Genomic DNA, 27,885 nt, shown 5'->3' on the forward strand with positions numbered 1-27,885 from the left:
GATTTTTCTGATATTTTGTACAGACATTTTTAAAAATTTTAATGTAAACTTTGATATTGTAATTATTAATAACACAAAAGGATTGGTTCTCATTTTAAGCAGGGAACTATTTGTGTCCTCTGTACTACGTAAACTCAACATAAGATGCAAGAGAAAACTAACATTATGCTAATAGATAAAACCACACGATCTGTGGTGGAAGGACTGGAATTGCACTATCACTGAAGTACAAATGTATATATATATTTAAAATTTTGAAAGCTTACACTTTTCTCAGATTTAGTTTAAAAAAGATTCTAGATTCATTCTCTCCTTTATTGACTGCTGTTTCTGCTACATGACCAAAAGTAGTTTTCATTGCTCATGTTTGGTTTGTTTTGCTTGTAGGTAAAACTTATTATAATTAAATACATAGAACCAAGGAAGGGCAAAATTAACAGTTACATAAGAGAATAAGGAGAAAGTAAGAATGAAGGTCAATATATACTCCAAACATTGATGTTTCTGTCTCCTTCACATACAGATATTGGCCTCGTGTTGTAGCCTTAAACCATCTGATCCAGACAGGTCAAAGCAAGAACTTTTTTAAAAATCTCTCTTCTTTTCAGCAAGTTTTCCTGCTAAGGAAACACATTCTCATCCCTCAAATCACTTGATGTCATACAATAACTTTTAGCTCCTACCCCAAATTGGAAAACAATATTGTGAGGAATAAAATCATTGTAGATTTTACAGGCAATCCTAAATAATCAGGTGAATTACTTTAGATATAATCATCTCTTAGCTTGGAAATTTGCAGATCGATTTCATTTATCTATTTGCAGTGCAAACAACTTTAAAATATGCATATTATTTGACATTTTCATATCTTTTGAGTATGAGAGAAAGAAGGTAAAATTAGAAAGTAGAGAATCTTCTGTCTATATTTAAGTGATATAATTTCAGTTATATTCATGGCATCTCTAGTATTTATCACATAGTTTTCCATGGAGAAATATCATTTTTAAGTCTGGTCTATTGTTTATTTCAAACTGTATAATGTATAGTAAACTATTTATGGATAAGATAAATTACACTGCAGCTTTAATTTTTCAGGTTTACAGCTCTCACTTTTGACATAGAAAATGAAGAGATTTAAAATCCGTTTCAGGCATGTAACTATAATTTCATAAAATTTTATGCCCCACAATATATAACATGTGATAAAAGATGTGAAGTGCAGAAAATATTCATCATTTACTGCTTCTTCATGGCCACAACTTTGGGCCCTTTAAACAGGGATAAATATCGGAGGAACAGTATTCTTTTTCATTGTTGAAAAGCTTCTAAAATAGATTACAGTAAAATTTAAAATAAAACCAGAGAAAATGCATTATTGAGACAAAGTCAGGTCACCTGAGTTTCGTTCCCAGACTCTGAACCTGTTTGCTGCAATATGCTGGACAAATACTTTAATATCCCAAGGTTTAGCCCCCTCATCTTGATTGCTAAGAAGAAAACGATTATTAATAATGTCAAAGAAGATAATATCTATAAAATAATTCGTAGGTCTATAGCAATTATTCAAATAGAAAATATTAATGTCATTATTAATAAACAAATAATCCCATTTCTTTTGATTTACATTTTTCTCTTCAAACATACCCAAGTCAGATAATGACGCTTCTATCTACTAATTTTACTCCATGTTATATTTTTCTGTGTTGCTACTGGAGCTTGAACTTGATGTCATCCTTTCTAATCCTGGCAGCCATCAATTCTCAGTTCCTAATGCTTTCTGGTGGAACTTTTTCCTCATATAAATGCGGTAACACATTTACATATGAAATCCATTAATGTAATGTATTTTATCTGAAACCATCAGAAAACAAAACTTGTTTTATTTTTATCTGTTTTAAATTTTATAGGAACATAATATTTTGATTTATGAAACATTAAAAGGCTCCTATAATGAGCCATCTAGCCCAAATAGCAGCAGGTAATTTTATTTGGTGTAATGGAAAGAACCCTGGGCAGAGGATTGGATAACCCAGTTTCTATTCTGATTTCTGTAATTAACTAGCTCTATGATATTGGGGAAATCACGTAGCCTTCCTGATTCTCAATTTCCTCATTTGTGAAATGAAGTAATTGAAACAATGTTCTCTAAGGAAGTTCCTAGTTCCAGGGCCTGATTTTATGCCAACAGAAGCCATGCATGAAGACCATTTGGTTTTCTTTTAAAATCTATACTTTCTTCTTACCAATTTATATTACACTGACATTATTTTTGCAATACCTGATCACAAGTATAATTTGGTTTAGGAGCTACCTATGGTTGGGAGGCAGCTGGCATGGCCAGGGCCGATCCCTTCAGACAAGGAATGTGCAAAGCTCTAGAATGGCCAGCTCAAGAATCGTAGTAGAAATAGTTCTAGTACGAGAAAGACATGGTCTACACTTCAAGCAGGCATTGGAAAAAAAAAAAAAAAAAACGTGTGTGTGAACTTATAAGTACCTGAGCCGACTGCTCAAATATCTCATTATTCTCCTTCTTATGAGAAGGTCAATAAATTTCAAGCTTCATTAGCACCAACGTGTACTCAGAACCAACAAATGTTATGCCGACTACTCAGGGAAGGATTCAAGACATAAAATGGGTGGCAATTTTTATATCTGTAAGCATAGCATGATCACGGAAGCAAAAGTACTCAACATTTTATAAGGCACTAAATAAAGCCTGTTTTAAACTAAAAATACAGCAGTACTTGTGGGCTTTTTTTTATGCAATCAGCATCAAAACTTGGAATGAAACAAAAATTATGTTGAGCACAAAGTGTTTCCCTCAGAAAAGGATAGGAGAGAGGTTAGCTTGGAGTAGCCAAATAGTGGTACCACAAAGTTTCAAGCAGAAGATTTAAATGTGTTCTGTGAATTACGGTGATACTTCCTGTGTGTGCCTATGATTATGAATTGGGAAAGGGGAGTGGGGAGAAACTGAACCCTGGCCCCGCATTTTTCCACAGACATTTAGTATAATGAGGTGGCTGCTAAGCTTTCATTTTCAAAAATCCCGTTTTAAAAAATGCTTAGGATGGCTGAGTTGGAGAATACTGGCATGGAGCACAGTAAAACTAATGAATCTATACATTTGTTTAAAATTTAATTAACTTCCATTATTTGAATGGCAGAAAAAGAGGCCTATACCCTGATGCATCAGTAGGAAGTACACACCACGTTTCATTTGCCTTTGCATATCAATTTACATGATGAAAGCTCTGTCCTCTATATTGAGCTCACTACACACTAGATCAACAGCCCAGACTTCCCTCCTTCATAAGTTTGGATTGGCTGACATTTTGTGTCTGGAATTGGTTCCTTCTGGTAGGTTCTTGGTCTCGCTGACTTCAAGCACTAAGCCGTGATGGCGGTGAGTGTTCCAGTTCTTAAACGTGGTGTGTCTGGAGTTTGTTCCTTCCAATGTTCAGATGTGTCTGGAGTGTCTTCCTTCTGGTGGGTTCCTGGTCTCACTAACTTCAGGTGTGAAGCGGCAGACCCTCACCGTGAGTGTTACAGCTCATAAAGGTAGTGCAGACCCAAAGACTGAGCAGCAGCAAGAGCAAAAGAACAAAGCTTCCACAGTGTAGAAGGGGACCCCACTTGGTTGCCGTTGCTGGCTCAGGTGGCCAGCTTTTATTACCTTATTTGGCCCTGCCCACATCCTGCTGATTGGTCCATTTTACAGAGTGCTGATTGGTCCGTTTTTACAGAGTACTGATTGGTGTGTTTACAAATCTTTAGCTAGTCACAGAGCGCTGATTGGTGTGTTTACAATCGTTTAGCTAGACAGAAAAGTTCTCCAAGTCTCACCAGACCAGAAGCCCAGCCAGCTTCACCTCTCAATTTCACTTTGACCTAGTAGAAGAAACAGAGTTGTTTCCAACTGTATAAATGATGAAGCAGTAGCAAAACCTGCTGTACTGACTTTGATGTGGAACAAGGTTTCTCTTCCCAGGTTACCTTTGGGGACATAATGATGAACTTGTTTCAAATCTGTGAAACTTGAATACAATGAGTATTCAATAAATGCCAGTTGCATGGAAAAGAAAGTAGGAAATTGTGTTTTGGGGGTCACTTAGGCCGAATATTGTTTTTCTTTTTTGTTGTTGTTCTTTAGAGTAACAAAAACAAATTCAGAGTAAGAGATTGATGAGTACATTATATGTGGAAAAGTCAAGAATACTTGTTGGAATTGATATGACGTTGTCAGAACTCCTTTCTTTCTCCTTTTCTTAATTTTCTTACCTCTGTCTCCCTTTGTGTGTAGTCTCTATTTTCTCCATTTCTAGAGGGGACTCTATTACGTTGTCCAGTGCACAAGATGAGGTGGGGACCATCTGAGTAATGAAGCAACTCTCTTTTTTCTAAAAAGCTGCCCATGATTATTGGCCAAACCTAAGTCTCTTGCTCAGCCTGTGGGTAAGGGATAAAATACAGTAATTACCAATATCACTGTATTCACAGAGAGGATAGGTATCAAAACACTGATAAAACGAAGGGGCAGAAGTGTCAACCAGAAATAGTGGAGAGAGGATACTGGCAGGGAAAAATAAATAAGCAAACAAATTAAAATGTATCAGAGAACTATAGCACATAACCGAGAAATAAAAATTCTCTTTACTCTTAAGGCATGATTTCTTTTTAAATGAAGTAATGCAAATATTAGATTTCAGTATTTATCTGTACTAGTATTCTATTGCTGCATTTCAAATTTCCATAAACTTAGCAGCTGAAAATAACCCTTATTTATTAACTCACAGTTCTGCAGGCAAAAATTCAGCCCAGTGTGAATGAGTTCTTTGCTCAGGGTCTCACAAGATTGAAACCAAGGTGTCAGCAGGGCTGCGTTCGTCTCTTGAGGCTCTTAGGGAAGAAGCAGCTTTGAAGATAATTCATATTGTTGATAGAAGACACTTCCTTGCTCTCTTAAGGTTGAGGTTTCCTTTGTTACTGCCAGCTGTGAGCTGGGGTGTAAGTAGTTCAACTCCTGCAGGTTGCTTCTCTGCATCCACAGCTTTAACACATGTATTTGCTTTCTTCCAAGCTGGCTGGAGCATGTGTTTTGGACTTCCTTTTCTTACACTTGGAAAAAACTTTCTGCTTTACAGGTCTCATGTGATAGGGTTAGGCCCACCCAAATAATCTTATTTGAAGATTAACTGTGTCATATGACATAGCATAAGCATAGTAATAAAATCCATTGTCCTGACAGTCCTGGAGATTATGCAGGATATGGACACTCAGGGGAGAGAAATCTAGGAGTCGGTTGTAGAATACTTCCTACTACTCTGTAGGTTACATTTCAGTCATAATTGAAAATTCAGGTTTGATTTTGATTTAGTTCAGTATTGAGTAAGCCAAAGTGATATGGTTTGGCTCTATGTCCACCCTCCACCCCCCACCAATCTCATCTCGAATTGTAATATCCACATGTTGGAGGAGGGGCCTAGTGGGAGGTGATTAGATCATGAGGGCAGATGTCCCCCTCATCGTTCTGATAGTGAGTGAGTTATCATAAGATCTGATGGTATTAAATTGTGGCACTTCACCCCTGGCTATCTCTCTCTCTCTCTCCTGCCGCCATGTAAGATGTGCCTTGCCTTCTGCCAAGGTTGTAAGTTTTCTGAGGCCTCCCCAGCCATGCAGAATTGTGAATCAATTAAACTTCTTTTCTTTATAAATTACTCAGTCTCAGGTAATTCTTTACAGCAGAGTGAAAATGGACTAATACATCAAGTTTTATGATGTAAAATAATACACTGAAGTATGTTTGGACCCTGGTTAGTCTTGGAAATTTCATCTATAAGTTCTGTCTGTAACTTACCTTAATAAGCAACCAACGATACATGGAGAAGGAAAAAATGTAAAAAACAGTGGATGATCAGTAAGAAAACTAATTTTTTTTTAATCTCGGAAATAATGCACCTCTATGGTCAATAACATTCATGTGTCAGTTTTAAGAAAATGTTCTACGAACACGTATGAACACACATAATTCCATGGACTCCAAGAATCATTAGGGGAACCTTAATAATAATAATAATAATAAATTAGTAGCTTCTGAAAAGCAACCAAACTTTAAAAGAAATATTCAACATTTAAGGCCTCAATCAATCTCTACTTAAGCACCTGCTTTCATAATCCTGAAACTCATTTAAAAAACAAAACAAAACAAAACAAAAAACTTTCTGACCTTTAAAAATGCAACAGCCTGAAATCAATTTATTTCAGTCAGGCATTCAATAGTATATACTTGCTAAAAGCAGTCAAAGTTCAAGTTATAGCATCTGTGACATCTATTTTTTTCGTTTTTGCATTTTGCCTTCTTATTTTATTTTTTTCTTTTAAGTTAAAGTCAAAATGGAACTATTATCTCTTTGGCAGTTTCTTCGGAATCCTATTAACCTATTGGGAAATAAGTAAACTCTGAGAATGATTCCTTTCTTAATGTGTTTATAATGAGAGCTTTAAAAAAATGATCTCTCACTAACCTGTATTTAGAAACCAGATGTAACTTACTGCATTTCTTACACAGGATAGTTAATATTTATCTTTGGGATTAAGATTACTCATTTTCACACTATGGGGCAGAAAATAAATATTATGTATAAATTATTATGCAAATAAGATAATATTTATGATACTATTACAGGATATAAGACCATGAGATATTAATTCTTAGCAGTAAATTTGACAAAAAAAACTTGACTCATAATGCAAAGAAAACAAGCTAAGTTCTTGTATTTATTTTTTCTGCATTTGTGATATTACACATTCAAATCCATTTGAAGTAGTTACTATAGAATGAGGAAAGGAAATAAAAGACTTCAGTAAGGCGGCTTCATGCTTTAACACACTAAGCAATCCCCACAGTAATGGATGCTACAAAAAATAGGTCACCTTCAAACCACCCTTGAAAATAAGCAGACACTGTAATTTCAGATTGTGTTCTTATGAGCATTGTTGAGAGCATTGAGATTTATATACATATATATAAATGTTATATATTTAACAAATTATATATATAATTGTTATATATAGTTATATATAATTGTTATATATATAACAATTATATATAACCTATATATATATAACAAATATATATATAAATAAATATATATATTTGGCCTTGTATTTATTTTGTATTTATTTTGCAAAAATTGTGCTTGTCCGAGCAAAAGAAAATACCATTTTTTCATTTTTTTCTCTCACATAAAACACATATAAACATCTTCATACACATGCACAAATCTGTGTAGTTATTAGTTCATTGTGAGAAAGAATGTAGATATTTTAATGACCATTTCTGTTATTAAATGGAGTTACTCTATACCTTTTTAATATGATGGATTTTATGTCTTTCAAAGCAAATTATGGCACAATGTGCACAACCATAGAGAAATATTTTATTCAAAAAACTGACTCCCTGGGAGCGATTACTAAATTGTGTTTTCTAGTACCTAGTACAATTACTAATGGGCAGTCGAAAGTATTTTTCAATGATACTATTGTTATTAATGCATTCAGGGTAATACAAATCTGGCTTTGCTCAAATTGATGTCACAAAACGAAAACTTGGGTAGTTTATATCTATTGCTAATTCAATTCTCTGAACATAGATTCAGCTTTTTTGGTTTTTTTCTCTCAAGATATTTCAAAAGCTTTTTTTTTTCTGTTAATGGCATTGTATTATCAAATTAAAAGTGAGATGATTCAGTTTAAATGCTAGTCCCAAAGACACGTGGGGTTAGACGACCTGGTTTAATCTCTGCTCTGAATATTTTTACTTGTGTGTCTTGAGCCAAGTTAGCCTGCCTGTCCCTCAATTTCTGTATCTACAACATGAGAATGCTAATAGAAGGATTGTAATCATAGTGTTTTTCTGAGTATTAAAGTGGGTTTAGACACATAAAGCCATTAGAAAGTTGCCTGGCAAAATACAGAAGCTTGATAGCTTTTTCTACAATCTTATTGAATCCAGTCAGTTTTCTCATGCACATTTATATAAGTTAATATAAATAGAAAGGAATATTGCTATACTGGGCTTATTTGGATATGAAGGGAGAGAAATGAAGGAAAACAAACTGTGAAGCCAAATTCTCTACAGTATTCTCCAAATTTATGATATACATATTATAGTCTACATTTTACATATGAAGACTCTGAGATATGAAGAAATTCAGTAATTTACACAATAACACAAATGTAATAAGTGATGGGTTTTGGATTCTAACCTACAAATATCTGATACTCAGGATCATGGATTTTAACTCTTTTTATGTTGTATACACCCTATATGCCAAACAAAAATTCAAACGACAACAACAACAAAATTTAAAGATGGGCTTGCTATATGTGCATGCATTCATTCCTTTATAAATTCATTAGTTCATTAAACCATTACTGAGCATGGACCATGTGATCTGTGTTTGATCTGGTGAAAACACAGAAATCACTAAATATGGTATGATTGTGTCTAATTTCATATCCCTGTGAAAAGAAAACTTCGACCTCTAAAGTTAGACCAACTCTGATAGAAATCCACAGCAAATGACAGAAAGAAGGATACAAATTAAATAGGAGGTGGTGGAAAAGTGTACATCAGCCAGAGAAAGAATAAGATTACACAAAGGGATTTGATATAAATGTATCATATTGCTCCATTATCAAATATTGTGAATTGAACACATCTCTCAACTAAGTTAACATCCATTTAAGGGTAAGAGAAAGCCACTGATAGAATTAGTAGTATCTAAAACAAATTTCAGTGGAAAAAAAGGATTTTATATTATCTCCACTTTGTAGGGTCATTTCATTCTGGTGCAGGTTTTGCAAAAACAAACCCTTGATTTGGAAATCATAAATATATTCTAAATTTTAATATAGTTACTTATGTTAAACATAATGTGTTAAAGTTTTAGCATATTCTTTTTGACTAATCATTAGTTACTTATGTTAAACATAACATGTTACATTTTTAACATATTCTTTTGACTAATCATTTCCTTTTTAAACTCAGGGAGAGGCAATGGGGGGTACAGAGTGAGTCAGGAAGGCAGCCTCTGTAACAACCTGAGGACTCATGGTTGGGGAAAGATGTCATCTACTTTTAGTCAAGAGATAAATGTTTTACCTGCTAATAGGGAAACACACCCGAAAGTACAGAGAAAAGTCTGGTCAAAACATTGCATTGCATCTAATAAAAACTAATTAACTGGTTTAAAAGCAAAAGATCCCTTGGTGCTGCAAAACTCAATCGCTTTCACAATAAATAGATAAACTGCTTTGTGGGAAGAATTTACTAATACATTGAAGAACTTCCATTAGAAACTACATGTTTATTTGATTTCTTAAAACGTTTTTAGGCATAATGTGTGTTCTAATTATTTTCATTTCTTGAAGAATATGTATTCTTATACAATTCTTATTGTTGACAATCTTGTGACTACACTTTTATCTTTTCTTTTTTCCTTCCTTTCTCTTTATTATGCCTTCTTTTTCCCCTTTTTTCTTCGTCAAAATTCTTAAGCCTTCTAAAGTCAATCCTGTCACAATGAAAATACATTAAAATGGCTATAACGTCCAATCCATGAACTTTAGTGAACTCTAAAGACTCCTCAAATATACGCAGATGTATAGGATTCTTACGTTTCTCCTAATTTCTACTAGAGAATCTGTCTCTTATCTCTTCTTCCCCAGCTGTTCCTTCTATTCACCCCATATTAACCCAAGCATGAAGCACAGCCCTAATATTTGTTAAAAAATCCAAAAGCTTGTGAAGTTTTAATGAAACCCTAGAACGTGGAAAGTATTATATCAAACTACAGAAAGTTGAAAATTTAATGTTTGTCTCCCTCTTCTTAAAGGTCCTCTATTCAACCTTTAGACTGACAAACTCCTCATGGCTTGCCTCAATGTCTTACGTGCTTTTCCCACCGCTTTTTTTGTTCTACTTCCGATTTTCTGTTTTTAGCAAACCTTGATGTTTCTGGGAATGTCCATGGATATCCTAGATTTCTTCGTATACCCTGAAAATTAGGAATTCAAGCAATTTTTCCTTATTTCTAATCTACTGTAGGCATTTTTTTTTTTTTTTTTTTTTTTTGAGACGGAGTCTTGCTCTGTCGCCCAGGCTGGAGTGCAGTGCAATGATCTTGGCTCACTGCAACCTCCACCTCCTGGGTTCACGCCATTCTCCTGCCTCAGCCTCCCGAGTAGCTGGGACTACAGGCGTCCGTCACCACACCTGGCTAATTTTTGTATTTTTAGTAGAGAGAGGTTTTCATCATGTTGGCCAGGTTGGTCTCCAACTCCTGACCTCAAGTGATCCGCCCACCTCAGCCTCCCAAAGTGCTGAGATTACAGACATGAGCCGCAACGCCAGGCAGGCATTTTTCTGATATTGCAGAGCTATTGTCATATCCTGCAACCAAAGTAACCTGTTGTAGTGTTATATGGGGGGAGGAGGGGAGTAGTTTTCACTACTACGTTTGGAAACATTCTAGTCTCTGCTATTTATTTACCTTTGCAGTTACTAATACAATAGGTGATACAGGTGAGGCAGATATCAATTTTGGATCTATTCCCCTGTATGGTGTATTTTTTTTCTAGCTGTCCTTAGATTATTATTTACATAAGTTTGTCGCAAAGGGCTTTGTGAAGGAGATTTTTTTTCCCTTTCTGATGATTACAAGATCAACTGGGAGAAAAGATGGTAAATAAAACCAATGCACTGAATATTGATCTCTGAAGTAACATGAAAAAGTGATACTGATTCACAAAGAGTTCAGAAACTGCAGATGCTTTTCCCTAGTATGTGTAAACATTTGAGATAACGTGGCGCTCATCAATATACTTAGATGGCAAAAATGTTTGACTTATTAAAATAGTCCCATTAAGAACAATCAAGGAGTTTAATCATAGCAACCAAATTTGCACTTCCCACAGTATCAGTCAGAAATAAATACAGGAAATTTAAGACTCAACTTTTCTGTTCTGATCAAGAGATCCTATTTATGAAGGGAAGATTATGAAAAGTCTCAGTGATGGACAGAAAGCCAAATAGTTGCAATTGTTGATATCTTTGTCTTTTTCAGATGATGCCTTTAGATCCAGCATTATCCCTCTTGTTCTCTCTTGAGAAAGAAGCTGTTTCTGAGACATACAGCTAACAATAGAGACCGTGGAACAAAATGCTTGATTCATAGGTCATTTTGTCTATACTGCAATTAAGAAATGTGAATATATCAAATATTTTTAAAGTTTTACTCCCAATGTATTACATTTTACTAATACATCATGTATACTTACATGTATTAAAAATGTAGAATTTTTAGCTAGATTTAGCTTTTCTTTTTGAAATCGTACTTATATTTATCTTATCGTAATTGATTTGATTTTATGTAGCCAGACATTTTATACCATTAAACAAAAGGGTATTTAAAATAAAAAAATAAAAATTAAAAAATAAAGGAGAAAATAAAACATAAATAGAAGTGACTATGATAATAAAGACTAACAGAAAGAAATTAGGTTAGATGGAGTTTTACATTCAAGTTCAGATTTGGGTTCAGCTGCTTTATTGGGATTATTAAGTGCATATGCAAATAAATTAGTGTAGGACATATAGTTTTTAAAATTATATTTTGCACTTGGGACTATTTGAATTCAGTTAAAAAGATTTTATTACTAGATTTTTCATGATAGCATATCAGTGGTTAGTCAAAATTAAATAAAACTTATAAGGCATTTAACATAGTATATAATATTTGATAAGAGCTAATATTGGAAATAATGAAGAAATGCTAATAATAAATTAAGAAATGATATCTAACTATAGTAATGTATTGTTATTAATAGCTGATTATTATTGGCATTTATTTTTAAATCTAGACTAAATCATATACATTTATATAGTATTCTGAAAAATAACTACATTGTTTGAAATGATACATCAAATTTACTGTTATTCAAAATAGAGATTCCATTACTGAAAATTTGATATGAATGGTTTATTGTCTGGAAATTTTTTCCCTAAAACCCAGCTTGTGAAATATGTTTTACAATGTTGGAAAAGTAGGAAAGAAGTTATTTTAACCTTCTCTCATATTTTTCTTCCCAAATCCTGGGTCCAAGCCAGTGACCTCTCCAACTTTTATAGAAGTTCTTATTCACATATTGTGACACTTTGAAATGAGAGATTATAATTGGAGTGAGCTAAAGTTGTAAAATATGACAATCTGAGGAAATAGGATGGCTTTTATATGTAGCCATGAAGGCAATATTCAAGCAAAGTAAGAAAGATAAAAGACAGCATTGGGGGAATAACATATTTTTTTTCTATAACAGGATGTGTAATATATCCTAGCACATAAGCTTTTTTGCTCTTGAGCATTGCAAATATTCTTTTTTCTTCTGTGAGCTTCTTTGGCATACACTGGGGATGCGTGGGGGCCTTTTTGAGATGGATTTCTGCTCTCTTCAATAGAAGGTGAAATATTTCCAGATGATAAATAGCTCTGGGTCTGTTACTCAGGCAGGGGAGTTCTCAAAGCACATTGGGCTGTTAGAGGGAATTCCTAACCTTGTAAAGTGGTATCCCTCTTGCTCATATAGCAACAATTAAACTAGGGAGAACAAATGAGTCACCTCAGGAGAGTAGACTAGCATAGAATGTTAAATATTCTTGGGCATTCGGTGGCTTTGAAAAGAGAACAATTTGCATAACATTACTCAGGCAGAGTTATAGATCATCTTTGGGTCTGATCTTCTTTCATCTATAAATACCTTAAGTATAATCTAATGGCTTTGTAGTGAATATAATGGCCACTATGATGTTCTTGAGCTCAGAATAAGTATTAGCTTGAAACTAGGCAACTTCAAAAAAGGAAACACTAAGTGTTTTATAAGTTTACCAGGAAGAATCTAGCAAAAGTAGTTTGTGTTGTACATAATAAAATTATTTCAGACAAAGAAACTCACGCAAAATTTTCTTATACTCATATTGACTGGTTTAAATGAGTAAATCCTGTGTGTAAGTAAACAAATCAGTGACAATATTACTTTAAATCTCAATCACTAACTACTAAACCATTCTACATCACTTATAATCATAGATTTCAAGAATGGTAATGGGTCTTACCACTTATATGTGATTATTATAACAAAATGTACTGAGAGTATCCTGTACAAGAAACATATCCCTTACATCTGAATGTGTGTATAGATCTATCAGAAGATTCTGTAACTGCTTTTATAAAGATGTCCGTATTAAGTAGGACAGACCTTTATGTGATTGCTTTTGTCCATATACGTTTTGAGACTGAAGAAGAGCGATAGTAAAACAGATAGAACAATAAAGATTTAGACCACATGTCTGGAAGTTTCTCATTCCAGCAGAAAAATTCAAAATGGGGACCTAGTTCCATGACAAAAGATAATGACAAATAAATTGTTAATATTTAAATATGTGATCCATCTATATTAAGGAAAGTAAAGACACTAATCCAAATGCAATGCTTGAAACTTATGGGGCTTCATGTTCAGAAAACAAAGAAAGAAAATGCTACAAAGATATTTGGAGAGAGAAGTGGGGGTATTGAATATGACCCGTTATTAAGTGGTAACAGGCATTTTAATTAATTTTCTTAACTGAAACTGTGACAATGTGGTTATGCAGGAAAAGGTCTTATTTTCAGAAAACTGGTGCTGAAATACTGTGTAGTGAGTTGGTATGATGTTTGTAAATTATTTTCAAATCATCCATATATGAAAGTAAAGCAAATACAACAAAATGTTGAGAATGGTTTAATCTAGATTTTGAGAATATAGATTTTCATCATATAATTACTTCTATTTTTTCTGTTGATTTCAAGTTTTACTTAATATGATTTTGGTACAGGGAAATGGTGTACCTCCCAAACACCTTTAACTCCTCTTTGGAGAGCATCAGTAATTTATAGTAGAGAAACAAAAATAACAACCCGTAATTCTGATGGGAGGGAGTGGCATAGAGGTCATCAGAGAAGATGGCCAATTTCTGTAACATTGCACATAGGTGAAAGATTGATGACTGTTTAAACAAGCCCAAAGGAGCTACATGTGAGTGTTTACACTGAGAGGGCTCCAGCAATGAAGGCACAGCTCTGAAAGAGACCCAGATTTGGCAGTGATTCCAAAGAAAAGGCATAAAATTTGCCAGGAAAAACACAGAGATGAACTAATATTCTATATACAGAATTTCTCCCATATGCTTGAGAATGCATAAAATATAGGCATTAATGACCAGAATGTAAACAGTAAAGAAATAATTTTTAAAAGATGTTATTCTGTAGGTAACCTGCAAAGAATTAGGACAGTGTTGGGACACCATTGTGCTTAGAACACCCCCAACCGAATATCTGAAAGTAGAAGAAATGATTGATTCTTTTATTCATTCGAGGCCAAAACTCTGATCAATAAATACAACTCAAAAACTCAAAACTTCAAATTAGGTTATTTATTCTTAAATATGAACAGGAAACTCAGAGTTATCAGGTATTCAAGGAAAGCTCGCCTTATGAATGGCAAAGACTCAAATTCCAAACACAAAAGTAATCCTGAAGGAAGAGATAATTGAAAGAAACCACACAAACACAGACTAATTAGAGTTTTCGAAAAGTTTCAAGAAATCCCACAGTTCACAAAATAAGAATATGATTATTTTTAAAAGAACACTTAAAGAAATCCTGAAAATGAATATATCTGTGGTATATGTGTGTGGGTATGCACAATTTGTGAGTATTAAATTTGAAAATGAAGAGCATTACCAATAAATAAAGTAATATAAATTTATTGCTTTCACACAATAGTCCAAAAGATATGACAATAAATAATATGAGTGAAATATATATGATACATTGAAGATGTGTAAGGTCTAACATTAAACAATTGAATTCTAGGTTAAGAACATGAAAAACCAAGGACAGAAAATAATCGTGGAAATAATCATTGATAAAAATTTCTGAGTGCTGAAGGAAGATAGTTTTCGAATTGAGAAAATTTACTAAGTGTCCAACCTCAAATAGGAAACATAAACACACATAAACTCGCACCTGGAGGCAATGTTCAAAACACAAACCCAAATAAACACATACTCGGAGACAGTGTTCTAAATAATTAGACTACATTCATAAAAATAAGACTATAAACACTGGAGAAAGAGAAGATGAAAATAAAAAGGGAAAAAAGAGGCTCTTTATCAACAAAGAAAATATAATCAGACGGATACCAAGTCCACTCTTGGTTTCTAGAAGATAATGAATACAATTTCAGATGCAAATGTATAAGTTCCTTAAAATGTATGAAGAGAAATGATTTCCAATCTGGAAATATATGCCCAGATGAAAATTAATTATATATGAGGGTAAAATAAAGGCATACTGTGGTATGAAAAGACTCAAGTAAAATGTCTAACATACACTCATTATTAAGAAATCATATAAAATTAGTGCAAGCCAACAAAATAGTAAACCAAAGTAAATATAACATCCAAGAAAAAGTGTTTCCAAACCAGGAGATTAATAAAGTAAATTCCAGGTTGACAATTGTGCAGATGTTCTTGTTTGGATTAGCAAGAAAGAAGCCTCCCAAAGAGAGGCATGTAGTGAAAAGATTTGATGTCAGACCTCAGAAGTGGGATGAATCTAAGGATATTAAAAAAATACATAAATAAAACCACTAACAAAGATGTTACGGAAAAAAAATCCATATGCAAAATAAAACTACAGCAATTACATAGGAAATACAAATTGGTAATAAAACAAAAAGGTTTACATTGTTCTAATTAGTGTAGAAAGAGTATTAGTTGTTCTCCTTTTTTTAATGTTTTAGCATGAACTGATAGACAAAACTTAGAAGGCTTATTTATCAGTAGGTGTTCTCAAAGAAAAAGAACAAATTGGATGTTGATATAGCTATAGATGTAGATGTAGATATAGTTATAGATATATAGATTATAGCTATAGAGATATTTAGAGAGATCTCTCTATATATAGATGTATCCATATATAGAGGATATATATGGATCTCTATATATGGATATAGACGTATCTCTCTATATAGGTATAGTTATCTATAGAGATATATCTCCCTATATAGGTGTATATATATCAATATATATCTCTATATATCGATATATAAAGATTTGTTATAAGGAATTGGCTCACACAATTATAAAGGCTGACTAGTCCAAAGGTATGCAGTTGGCAAACTGTAGACCCAGGATAGCTTCTAGTTCTAGTCTAAAGAAGGGCAGGCTCAAGACCCAGGAAAAGCCAAGGTTTTAATTGAAGTCAAAAGGCAGAAAAAAAATTCCAGTGTCTCAGCTTGAAGGCAGTCAGGCAGGAAGAGATCTCTGTCACTCACGGAGGGGTTTGCCTTTTTGATCTATTCATTCCCACAGCTATTGAATGAGGCCCATCCACATTAGGGAAGGCAATCTATTTTATTCAGCCTACCGATTTAAATACTAATCTCATTCAGAAACACCCACAGAGGCACACCCAGGATAATGCTTGACCAAATCTCTGGGCAACTTATGGCTCAGTCAAGTTGACATATAAAATTAACTACCAGGCTTATTTTTAAAAAGAGGCCTGGCCACACAGGGTGTCTCACACCTGTAATCCCAGCACATTCAGAGGCATAGGCAGGTAGATTGCTTGAGCCCAGAAGTTTGAGACCAGCCTGGGTAATATGATGAAACCCCATCTCTACAAATAAAAAAATAGAAAAATTAGCTAAGCATGGTAGTCTGTGCCTGTAATCCCTGCTATTCAGGAGGATCACTTGAGCCCAGGAGGCAGGGGCTGCAGTGAGCTGAGATTGTGCCACTGCACTGTAGCTTGGGCCACAGAACAAGACCCTTTAAAAAACAAAAAAAACCTAAGGCCTACTTCAGAATTTTTTAGGACAGATTCTGTATAATACAGATGATGGAAGCTGGTGGGGGACGGGGAGAAGAAACGGAAGGAGATGTAAGGGGAAGCGTAAAGGTGTTAATGCTATGATCCTATGAAATAGAGAAACCACAGATACATTCCAATGTCAAAAAAACAACTGTAAACATTGTATTGAAGGGTGTTAGGGTGATGGTTATTTGTATCTACAACCTACTTTTAAATGCATCAAAAATTAAGCTGGGTTAACAGATAGACAAATGGGTAGAAAAATATAAAACAATTATAAACAGTATGTAAAAAATATATAGACTAGGAGGTAAGTATACAGATTAATACTATATACTTTTATTATGAATTTGAAAATTTCATAATAAAATATTGGAGGCAAGAAGAAAAAAAGGATACATTCTGAGTGAACTGAAATTTAGAAACAAAGACACTCAGATATCACTTAGTGTTTTATTGACAACACAGAGAATAAACGGTGGTACAGTTTTACTTGGACAAGGCAAGGGGTATGCAGTTTGGAAGTCAACAAATATTATTCGAATTTATAATTAAAGAACTACTATAACATTTAATCATTTAGCCAATTTTATATATGTATTTTTATAAGAACTGAAACAGAAAGAATGAAAATAGAAACAATTAAAAATGTCCCCAGCTGGCTAGGAAAAGAAAGAGTATGGTTTAGGATTATAAACTCTTCGATTCCCTATGATATTTAGCAATTTAATTGTATTACTTTGATTAAAATGTTTTTGATCAGTTTAAACTGATGTAATAAATTCATATTTATTGATACAGAAAAATATGATATAATCCATCTAAAAAGCAAGTTACAAAACAGTGTACAGTGTACCATAGTACCTATGAACACAATTAGTGAAGTAATTTGCAGAGCTATAATACCAAATCAGAAATTATTTTGGTAATGAATTTATGATTTTCCCCGTTTTCTGATTTTTTCCATGATCTCATATACTTTATTCTCAGAAAACAAAAGACAAAACCCCACACATACACAAAAATAAACGAGTAAGTTCATTACAACCCCAGAGGCTAAGTCAGTGGGAAAAGAGGGAAATGAATGGTTATGAGCATAAACACAGGGACAAATAAAAGAAGTTTGGAGCACAGAGAACAATTCACAAATCAGAAGTCATTTTAAAGGACACAGAAATCATGGTTTTAAATATCATTCCATAAGCAAAGAGAATATTAAAATCATTTTTTGGAAAATTCCTTGAAAAATGTTTTGTAATAACTTTTTTATTTTTTACCCTTCTCATCACAACCATCCTCAGTACCTCATAAGAGCCATATGTGGTAACTGTCCAGGGTTGTTCATCTCTACCTCTCACCAGGAAATATACTGAATTGCAAGAATTAGGTACTACAAAAAGATGCATATTTTATATTAAGCAGTTACATTTAGAAGTAAACTGGTAACTTGATGGCATTTCTATAGCATATATATATATATATATGTATATATGCCATACATATATGTATGTATGTTTTTTTTTTTTACTCATGTAAAAAACACATATATCCACATATGGGTTAGTAGTAGTATTTGTTGAACGCAACTTTTGGTTTTCACACAAATCCAGCTTTTCAAAAATCAATTGTTCCTTCTCCCAACATACCCCAGGCTGGCAAATGACAAATGAAAATAAAATCCCTGCTGGAAATAGTGGTATAAAAAGCATTTTCCATTTTATGTGCACTTTTCAACCCAGAGAAAATAAGAAATTTGTTTTATTTTTGTGCAGTAGTTTCTAAAATATAATCAGAGAGATGCTAGTAAACATTTAACTTTAGATTAGCTTTCTCAAAACTTTTAAGCGCTGGAATGAAAGATTTGCTTACATTCTGAAGCTGGAGCAGGGTATCTTTTTTAAGCCTTCTTTGGCATCTCATTTTCACGCACCATCTGAGATGACTTGGAAAACACCAGAAAATAACAACACTACTTCCACAAAACAACTGCCTGGACAGTGCCTATTTCTACAGCCATCATTTATAGAACTCTTTTTCTGGGGAGAAATTTTATTTTAAGTGTCAATACTAAAAGATGATATATTTGGAGTTGGCTGCTTCAATCAGTAAATGTAGTCAGCACCGACTCAGAAACAGCTTATTTTTAATAATTGGAAGAAGAAATATTTCTAGCTGTTAGTTTTAAATGGCTACAAAGGAAAGAAATTATTTTTGTGGAATTATTAGCTTGCCGTATGTGTAGATTAAAAAGGCTGTGTAAAAATGGCATCATGTGATTTTTTTTTACAGTGAACATGACCCAAAAATATGGAAAAGACTATGAGTTCTTTTTATCTGTAGCCCTCCTTCCTTCTTTGTGCAAATGAGACTTAAGAACTTCCTTCACATTGTAAGCAAAGCCTGAATCCCATTGCTGACATATTTGAGAAAGCAGTTTCATCGATAGAGATCAATTTCTGGAATCACTAAAAATTCAACATTTTCTAAGATTCATAAAAATTATTATAGCTTTAATCTTGACAGTTGCCTTTTTATTTTAAGGAAATAAACCCCAGAAAACACATAAACACGTGCGTATACATACACACACGCACATTCACCACACAGTTTATGAAGGAATACAGAGTGCCCATTGGATCATTCAACTTCACTGAATGAATATGCAGAAATTTTAAAAAGTAATTTTGAAAAATTTCAAATGATACTGAAAAATAATTATGGTATTTTGTTTTAAAAATCTTGACTCATTTATCTATATAGTGTGTATATATAGATAGACACAAGCAGAGAAATATATATCAATATAAATGTGCAGTATATATGTATTTATATATATTTACCCTTCAGTTATATATTTACATAACTGAAACATATAAAAACAATAAAGAAGGGCAGGGCGCAGTGGCTCATGCCGATAATCCCAGCCCTTTGGGAGGCTGAGGCGGGCGGATTATTTGAGGTAAGGAGTTTGAGACCAGCCTGACCAATATGGTGAAACCCTGTCTCTATCAAAACTACAAAAATTAGCCTGGCATGGTGGCATGCGCCTTGTAGTTCCAGCTACTCTGGAGGCTGAGGCAGGAGAATTGCTTGAACCCGAGAGGTGGAGGTTGCAGTGAGCCGAGATCACGCCACTGCACTCCAGCCTGGGCAACGAGAGCGATACTCCAACTCAAAAAAAGAGAAGTTATCTCTAGGTAAGATCATGATGGAAGTTTTCATCTTACTTTATACCTTTCACTGTTGAAATTATTTTACAGTTGAAGTAAAGGAAATTTTATAATATCCAACAAGAGCCAATGTCATTTATTTAATATCAAAATTAATATTGGAAAAATGTCTATACTTTAGGCTACCACCCATCTGCCTGAATTAATCAGCACTAATACTTAATTTTAAATATTACCTGTCAACACAGATCACCGAATGTGATCTCCTTTAAGGTATTATAATGTAATAAACTGCTACAAAAAGTCTAATTCTCTCAAGAGTTTTATAGTCATCCACTTCATTTTCAGGTCAACATTTTAACGTATTTTCCCATATTTTTTTCTGAAGCTTTAATCTCTGCAAAGCCCATCTTTAAATTCGAAGGAAAAGGTAGAAGAGTGAGGAGCAGCAGCAATTAACTTGAATTTGGATCTTGGATATAACTACAGACACATTTTGCTTCTTCATTTTTATGTCAGTTTGCAAAGGAAACAGTTATGATTTTAGCTAAATACAGAAATTTTTGTTTTGTTTTTCTTTTTTCTTTTTAAAATTCTACTTGTATCACATTTCAAAACCTACTCTGAATTTTCACTCAGTTCTCACGATATTACCATATATTCTTTGAGCTGTTGGCAAATGGATCCATTTTATAAAGTCATGCCTTTTGCATTGAGCTTTTGCCTGTCTCATATATTTAGACAAATTTGAAAGCAAAAGGAATACCCACTGTGTTGAATATCTTTAATAGCATGGTTGAAATTTATAATTTGAAATTCATAAGTTCAAAGAACATTTATCTACTGCTTGATTTTATGCTTGAAACTTCCTATGCTTCACAGCAGTTTTTTTTAATAGGTGGACAAAAATCCTTCCTCCTATCATTCATAACAATTTTCTTTATACTTAAGTAAAATATACAGAAACTTTTAAAGGAACATCAAAATCTTGTTCCCTCTTATTGTTGCCACATTATTTTTATTCTATTACCCAACCAGGTTTTTATGGTTATGCTTATACTCTCATACAAAACACTTTTAGAACAAATATTGAAGGAAATGCAGGGTCACAAAATGAATAAGTTTACCTTAATAACATTAATATGAACAATGATATTATTTTATTGAACTTAAAGCACACTCTTGAGCTTAAGAGCAAAGATGTAGCCACAGTTGAACTTGTATTTATTTGGGCTATATTTGTGCTTTTAATTACTCATACTAATACACAGGAAGCTTATTTGCAACAGGATATTTATATAATTTAAAATATTTTCAGAGTTTTTGTGTGTGTGTTGAAATGTTAAGAAAATAGAACTCATTCTTAAGCAATGATTTGCAAAGAGCAGTGCTCATATGCAGATTTTTAAGGCATAGCCCAAATGGTTAGAAATGCTGCAAAAGTTTATTTTTCTTTTGGGTGATCTGCTGTCTGGAAAAAGCTGTTACATGTAAAAATTTGGATGCTGAAATCAAATGGCTATACCCAAATAAGCAAGAATAGTTTAAAACATTTAAATCAACATCTGCATAAAAATTAATGTAAATATTATTTATAAGACTATGTTATGTATATATGTATATATAATTATATTATGTATAAGAATATATTTATACAAATATATACTACTAGAAAATTATATATGATGCACTATTTTATTTTATGTAATATTTTATGTATATATTTATTTATTTATTTACACGTAATTTATATACGTTTAAGACTGTCCATTTTTCGTTTATTCTTGGTCTCCAGTTTGAACAACACTGCCTTACGGCATTACACTGATAATTCTCTCTACTCTTTAGTTCTCTTCCTTATCACTTATTCATGTGTATCTTATTCCATGCTATAACATAATGTACCATACATGTGTTGAATTTTAAAATAAATTAGCAGAATTTCAATGCTTTCCCATATTACTCAACATAAATATTCTATATATAGAATGAATTGGAACAAGCTATCTGTGAATCTGAAAGGATAATCAGTGATTCTACCAATCATAGTGGTAAACTCATTCAAACTCAGCCTGTTAAAATGAGACGCTCTGCCCTATATCACTGAAAACCTCTTGATTTGCCAGATTTTTCCCTTCTTTACAAATGAAAATGCTTAGTGTTTTCTGAGTTCCTTTGCACTATCTCCCACTGGATTCAGGTCATTGATTTCATCTTCAGAACACTTGGAAAGTTTATTTTGTGGTGTTTATGAGCTAATTTATTTTTATTGCAATGTTTATTTAAAATGAAACAATAAGTACACTGAAGTTTTGTGCATTTCATTTTATGAAAATGTTATCCCAAAGGGATACAGAAGAACTAAATACAAATTTTCAAAATTTGTTGGTTTTTTTGCCTGTTGCTATATCTGAGGTTGTACTTTTGTTCTGATCTTTGTAATACCTCCAAAAACAAATGGGTTAAGAGAAGGATGAACAGAAGAATGGATATGAGATCTATCTGATAAGGCAAGCAGATTAATAGACGAATGGAGGAATGTTTGGATGTATAGGTATATATGCATTCATTGCACAGTTTTCAACTTTTTGTGTTGAAATTTTTATAAAAAGAAGTTGGAGAAATAAAAAACGAGAAAACAGAACCATAAGATTTTTATTTAACATTTTTGATTAAAGGAATTGTATTGCAAATTATGACTTTTTAATTTGGCAACATCCTTTTAACGGTGTTCTTTCTTTGTCCTTCTCTTTCTCTTCCTCTCTCTCTCCTTCTCTTCCCTAAAGCTCCATTCCGACTTAGACAAGGGAGAGGGCACTGTGAAATACACCCTCTCAGGAGATGGCGCTGGCACCGTTTTTACCATTGATGAAACCACAGGGGATATTCATGCAATAAGGAGCCTAGATAGAGAAGAAAAACCTTTCTACACTCTTCGTGCTCAGGCTGTGGACATAGAAACCAGAAAGCCCCTGGAGCCTGAATCAGAATTCATCATCAAAGTGCAGGATATTAATGATAATGAGCCAAAGTTTTTGGATGGACCTTATGTTGCTACTGTTCCAGAAATGTCTCCTGTGGGTGAGTAGGCAAATCAAAATTCTGTGAGATACAATGAGACCTCTTCAACATTGACTTTTTTGCAGGTTGATGTAAACATCTTATCTATCATCTAAAAGAATATTTTTCAATTCTAGAAAATACAGTTCTTTTCATTTATTTTTGTAACTTTTTTGTTTTTCTTTCTGCTTCATTATGAAGATAACTACAGGAATATATAACATTAGTTCCTGTTTTCCACCCTGTGAATTTACCTGAATTCATAGAATCCTTGCATGCTTTAAGCAAAAAATGTATTTTGTATTGAAATTGATTCTTATCTCAATTCCAGACACCTATATAGTGCTGGAGACACCTACCCTACACCACGAAATGCCAGACAGTAATTCCTAGATCAAAGTAAATGATCTAAAGCATGCATCACATCTGATCTGGAAGTGGTCCGGAAACAGGTGTGATGCATCTTTTGTAGCTGTAAATAGAGATTCTGGAAGGGTGATACTGTTTCCTTTTCAGGGTAAATAACCCATACTTGTTATGCCATCAAGCCAAGCAGCAAATGAATAATGTCATGAAAACATTATTAGAACAAATTAACAAATTACAATTACAATTATCAAATTAACAATTAGAATATAGTAGCACCATCATTCTAAAAATTTAAATTTGATATAAATATACATTTCCATATCAGCCTAAATTTACAAAGTCCTATAATATGTAGGATATAAGGTCAATAAGTTAAGAATTCCAGCTTTAAGGACAATTTTAAATTATAATTTTTATTCCTCAGTCACCACTGCTAATCCTTCAATTTATTTCAAAGTAACTTCTGGTTTTTATTACATTTGGAAGATAAAGCAACTTATCACATGTAGGTTACAACTTAAAATTCGTGTATGAGCCATTGCTTATATTTTCTAAATCTGACATGACCCAGGGCGTTTCTACTGCTCCTACCACCACCCAGGACTTGCGATGAAGATTGTGCATGCTACACTGAGGGCAGAAGCAGGTTAGTAGCTGTAGGAGCTGTCACATGGATTTACTATAATGCACTTGAAATTGTGTATGTGACCTTATCAGGCATTTAAGGACCATAATCTCTCCTTGACCTAAGAAATCAGCTTGAAGTAATTCACTTAGATTTCAAATTTTAATGTGGATACCCAAGGCTGCAAATCTGTTATTCAGTACCTGCTACACTTTTGGGGTTGCCTGTTTTATGCACTGTTATGATTGCTAGAAATTTAGAAGTCCAATTGGAAAGAAGCATATCTTGTTAGAAAGTATTCCCAGAAAATGAGGGAGGCTGCATTTTAACTGTGTCTTAATTTTACAGGGAGAAAAATAAAGTTAATATTTTGAGGAAAAAATAAGGCTTTTAAGATGACATGCTATATAGTAAACAAATAGTTTAACTCGGTGCCTACTTCATGTACACTGGATGTGTTAACATGGATTTATGACCCTCAGTGACTTTTTATTACCAAAACAGCTTCCTTAAAGCAAACACACACACATGCCTCTACAGTATTGGAAAATTCCGTCTCCTTGGATAAAACAATTAGGATTTTTCTTGTGCCAACTAGAATAACTAGGGCTGCAGAGTTGGAGCCTTCGTGTAAGGAGTTTGCAGATCATATCCAAAGAGAGAAATATATTTGGAAAGTCAAAAGTGTAGGTAAGTGAGAAAGCAGAGTAGTTTCTGCTTTTGCAGTTGGAGTGGGATATAATTTACTGTGTTGTCATAAGATATTGGAAAGATCTTTGGAAGAATAGGTTCTTAAAGTGTTTTCTCATGTGCCCTTACTGAAATTTCCCACTGGGCCTTCAAGACAACTCCAGTAAATATTTAAATTGATTTTCAGTGCACTGCTTTCTTTCATTTTTATTTATTTATTTTGAAACTGGGTCTTGTTCTGTTGCCCTGGCTGGAGTGCAATGGCCCAATCTTAGCTCACTGAAGCCTTAAATTCCTGGGCTGATGAGATCCCTCCACCTGAGCCTCCTTAATAGCCAGTCATGTGCCACCCTGCCTAGCTATTTTTTTTTTGTTTTTTTTACTTTTTGTAGAGAAGAGATCTAGCTATGTTGCCCAGGCTGTTCTCAAGTAGTCCTGGCCTCAAATGACCCCTCCACCTTGGCTTCCCAGAGCACTGGGATTACAGTCATGAGCCACCCTCCTGGCTCTTTTTTTTTATTTTTAATAGCAGAAGGGTATTTCTTTTGAATGTGAAATTTTACCACATGGTATGAATTAGTCCAAGTGTTTTTATACTAAATTTACATAATATACACTTTTCAAGTAAGTACAAAGAGGTATAAACACTGCTTATGAATTGAATGTTAAAAAATAAATCTCTATGCATTACTTTTGTCTTTCCCCATAATCTCACATATACACATAAAACAAAAAACAAGGAGACCCAATTATAGTTGTGGTATCTGCTGTTTCTGCCTTGAAATTTCCAACTTACAACTAAGCAACAACTACTGTGCATCCAGAACTTACATCTATGTTCCTAGAGTACTTGAACCCCATTCTCAAGTGCACCCTTCTTACCAGGTGGAAATAGTTCACTGCTGTAATAATCTAAGAAAACATTATGTGTTTCTCTACTTTTTTTTTCTCTCATATAATCTAGGCAATTCTCCTCTGTATCATTTTCCTGAGAATACTAAAATAATTTTTAATCAAGACCAGATGGAACTTTGTGTGGTATATTGACAGTATACCAATTGTTGTGACGAATCTTACTGCCAGTTGTAGATATCAGTGTTTGAAGTATTCCCTATGAAATAACTTTTCTGTCCCAATAATTGAGAGTGCTACTGTTTCATTTCCAAAAAAAGGGAAGAATTAATCAATTAAAAAATACATATAGTGAAATAACCTATTTTGTAACATAAAACATAAGATGAAGAAATATCGGAACATTGATATGAAGTTTAACAGTAATGGATTATATATCCAGAAATATGAACAAATAAACCTGCAATGAAAATTTACTAATGTTACTAATTTTCACTTGTGTAAAGTGAACATTACAAAGAACATAGTGTACAAAGGGAGAATGGTGGTGGGTAGGATGAGTCAAGATTTCAGAGGAAAATCAATATTTAAGACTTACAGCACTGTGGAATATATTTAATTTTCCTAAAGTTGAAGAAAATTCCAGTGAATCTATGAATTGTTTAAGAGAAAGATCACTCCGTTACTGACTTCTGCTACATCTAATATTCCAGGGAAGTAATATTTAGAGATAAAAAGCTTTTACTCTGACCTCCGGAAATTACTTAATGATCCAGATACTCCCAAAGTCAAAGCAAATCCTTGGAGACAAGTTTGGACTTTAGGAATGTGGACTTAATTCTTTAAGATCACTAGAGCAACAATAAATTATAGGAATGTACCCTCTTTAATATCTGATGATTATGCGTTAGTGGGGTGTGCAGTTTTAAGTTACTTTTCCTACAGTGCTGACAGGTTTAGAGTGTTAAATCCATACTCGACTTGTATTATCTTCCTCTGCTTGAGCTATGCCGCCTTGAGTCAGCTGATTTGACTATTTATAATTAGGTACCTAACCTATGATATGATATAGTAGATGTCAATAGTGACTCATGATTTATGTAGTAATTCTTACCATTTTCTAAGCAGTAGTCAGGTGCCATGTGATCTAACTAAAGATTTGTATTTCTTATTTTACTTAACAATTACAGTAACCCCAATGCAGTATTATTCACTGTTGGATTTTTTTTAATGTGAAAACTTAATAACCCCTGTGGATAAGAAAGTAAGAATGATTCTTTGGCGCTTTAGAACCAAATTAATCAGAATTTAATATACCATTTTGTCTAGGTGTTATGGTGGCTAAAATATCTTTGAGAAAGTTAAACTTAGCTTTCAATCTCAGATGATCTACTTAAGAATTTGGAAAGTTTATATTATATTATTTGAGAATGGGGATTCTTGCTTAAACGAAACCTGAAGGATAGGCATCTTTCATTCAATATCTTAAAAAGAAAGTTTAGCTGATGTTTAAATAAGAAAAGATACACCTAAAATAAAGTAGAACACTGGCTTAATAAAAATAGTGAGTAGGTACTCCCTTGCTTTTCTTTTTTTCTCTCAACTCTATTTTATTTTACATGAAGTTTGGGGAGAAATGCTAAGATGAAATTTTTGGTGGAGTTTTTCAGAGGTTATTTAACCAGAGACTATTTTCTTTTTTCTTTTTTTTTCTTTTTTTTTTTTTGAGATGGAGTCTTGCTCTGTTGCCCAGGCTGGAGTGTAGTGGTGCGGTCTTGGCTCACTGCAACCTCTGCCTTCCAGGTTCAAGTGATTCTCCTGCCTCAGCTTCTCGAGTAACTGGGATTACTGGTGTGCACCACCACACTCAGCTAATTTTTGTATTTTTAGAAGAGATGGGGTTTTGCCACATTGGCCAGGCTGGTCTCGAACTCCTGACCTCAAGTGATTTGCTTGCCTCGGCCTCCCAAAGTGCTGGTATTAAGGACATGAGCCACAGTGCCCAGCCAACCAGAGACTACTTGTTTCATGGCCATATTTAAACGGTCTAAGAAGGAAAAGTGAAGACTGTGTCTGTACTTTACATTAATGAACTATTATAATTTAGAAACATATATAAGTCTCCACACTTTCA

The 27,885-nt window shown here is 33.5% G+C and overlaps 1 protein-coding gene across 4 annotated transcripts in view; it reads left to right on the forward strand.

Moving 5' to 3' along the window:
- CDH12 (cadherin 12) overlaps window positions 1-27,885 on the forward strand; it is a 1,103,355-nt gene that overhangs the window by 853,662 nt on the left and 221,808 nt on the right. For all 4 annotated transcript variants that reach the window (XM_055112489.2, XM_055112491.2, XM_034960250.3 and 1 more), the window contains one exon: window positions 22,942-23,236. In XM_055112489.2, the coding sequence (XP_054968464.1) occupies window positions 22,942-23,236 (295 nt within the window). The remainder of the gene's footprint in view (window positions 1-22,941; window positions 23,237-27,885) is intronic.

This window comes from Pan paniscus, chromosome 4 (assembly GCF_029289425.2).
Source record: "Pan paniscus chromosome 4, NHGRI_mPanPan1-v2.0_pri, whole genome shotgun sequence".
Taxonomy (NCBI): Eukaryota; Metazoa; Chordata; class Mammalia; order Primates; family Hominidae; genus Pan; species Pan paniscus.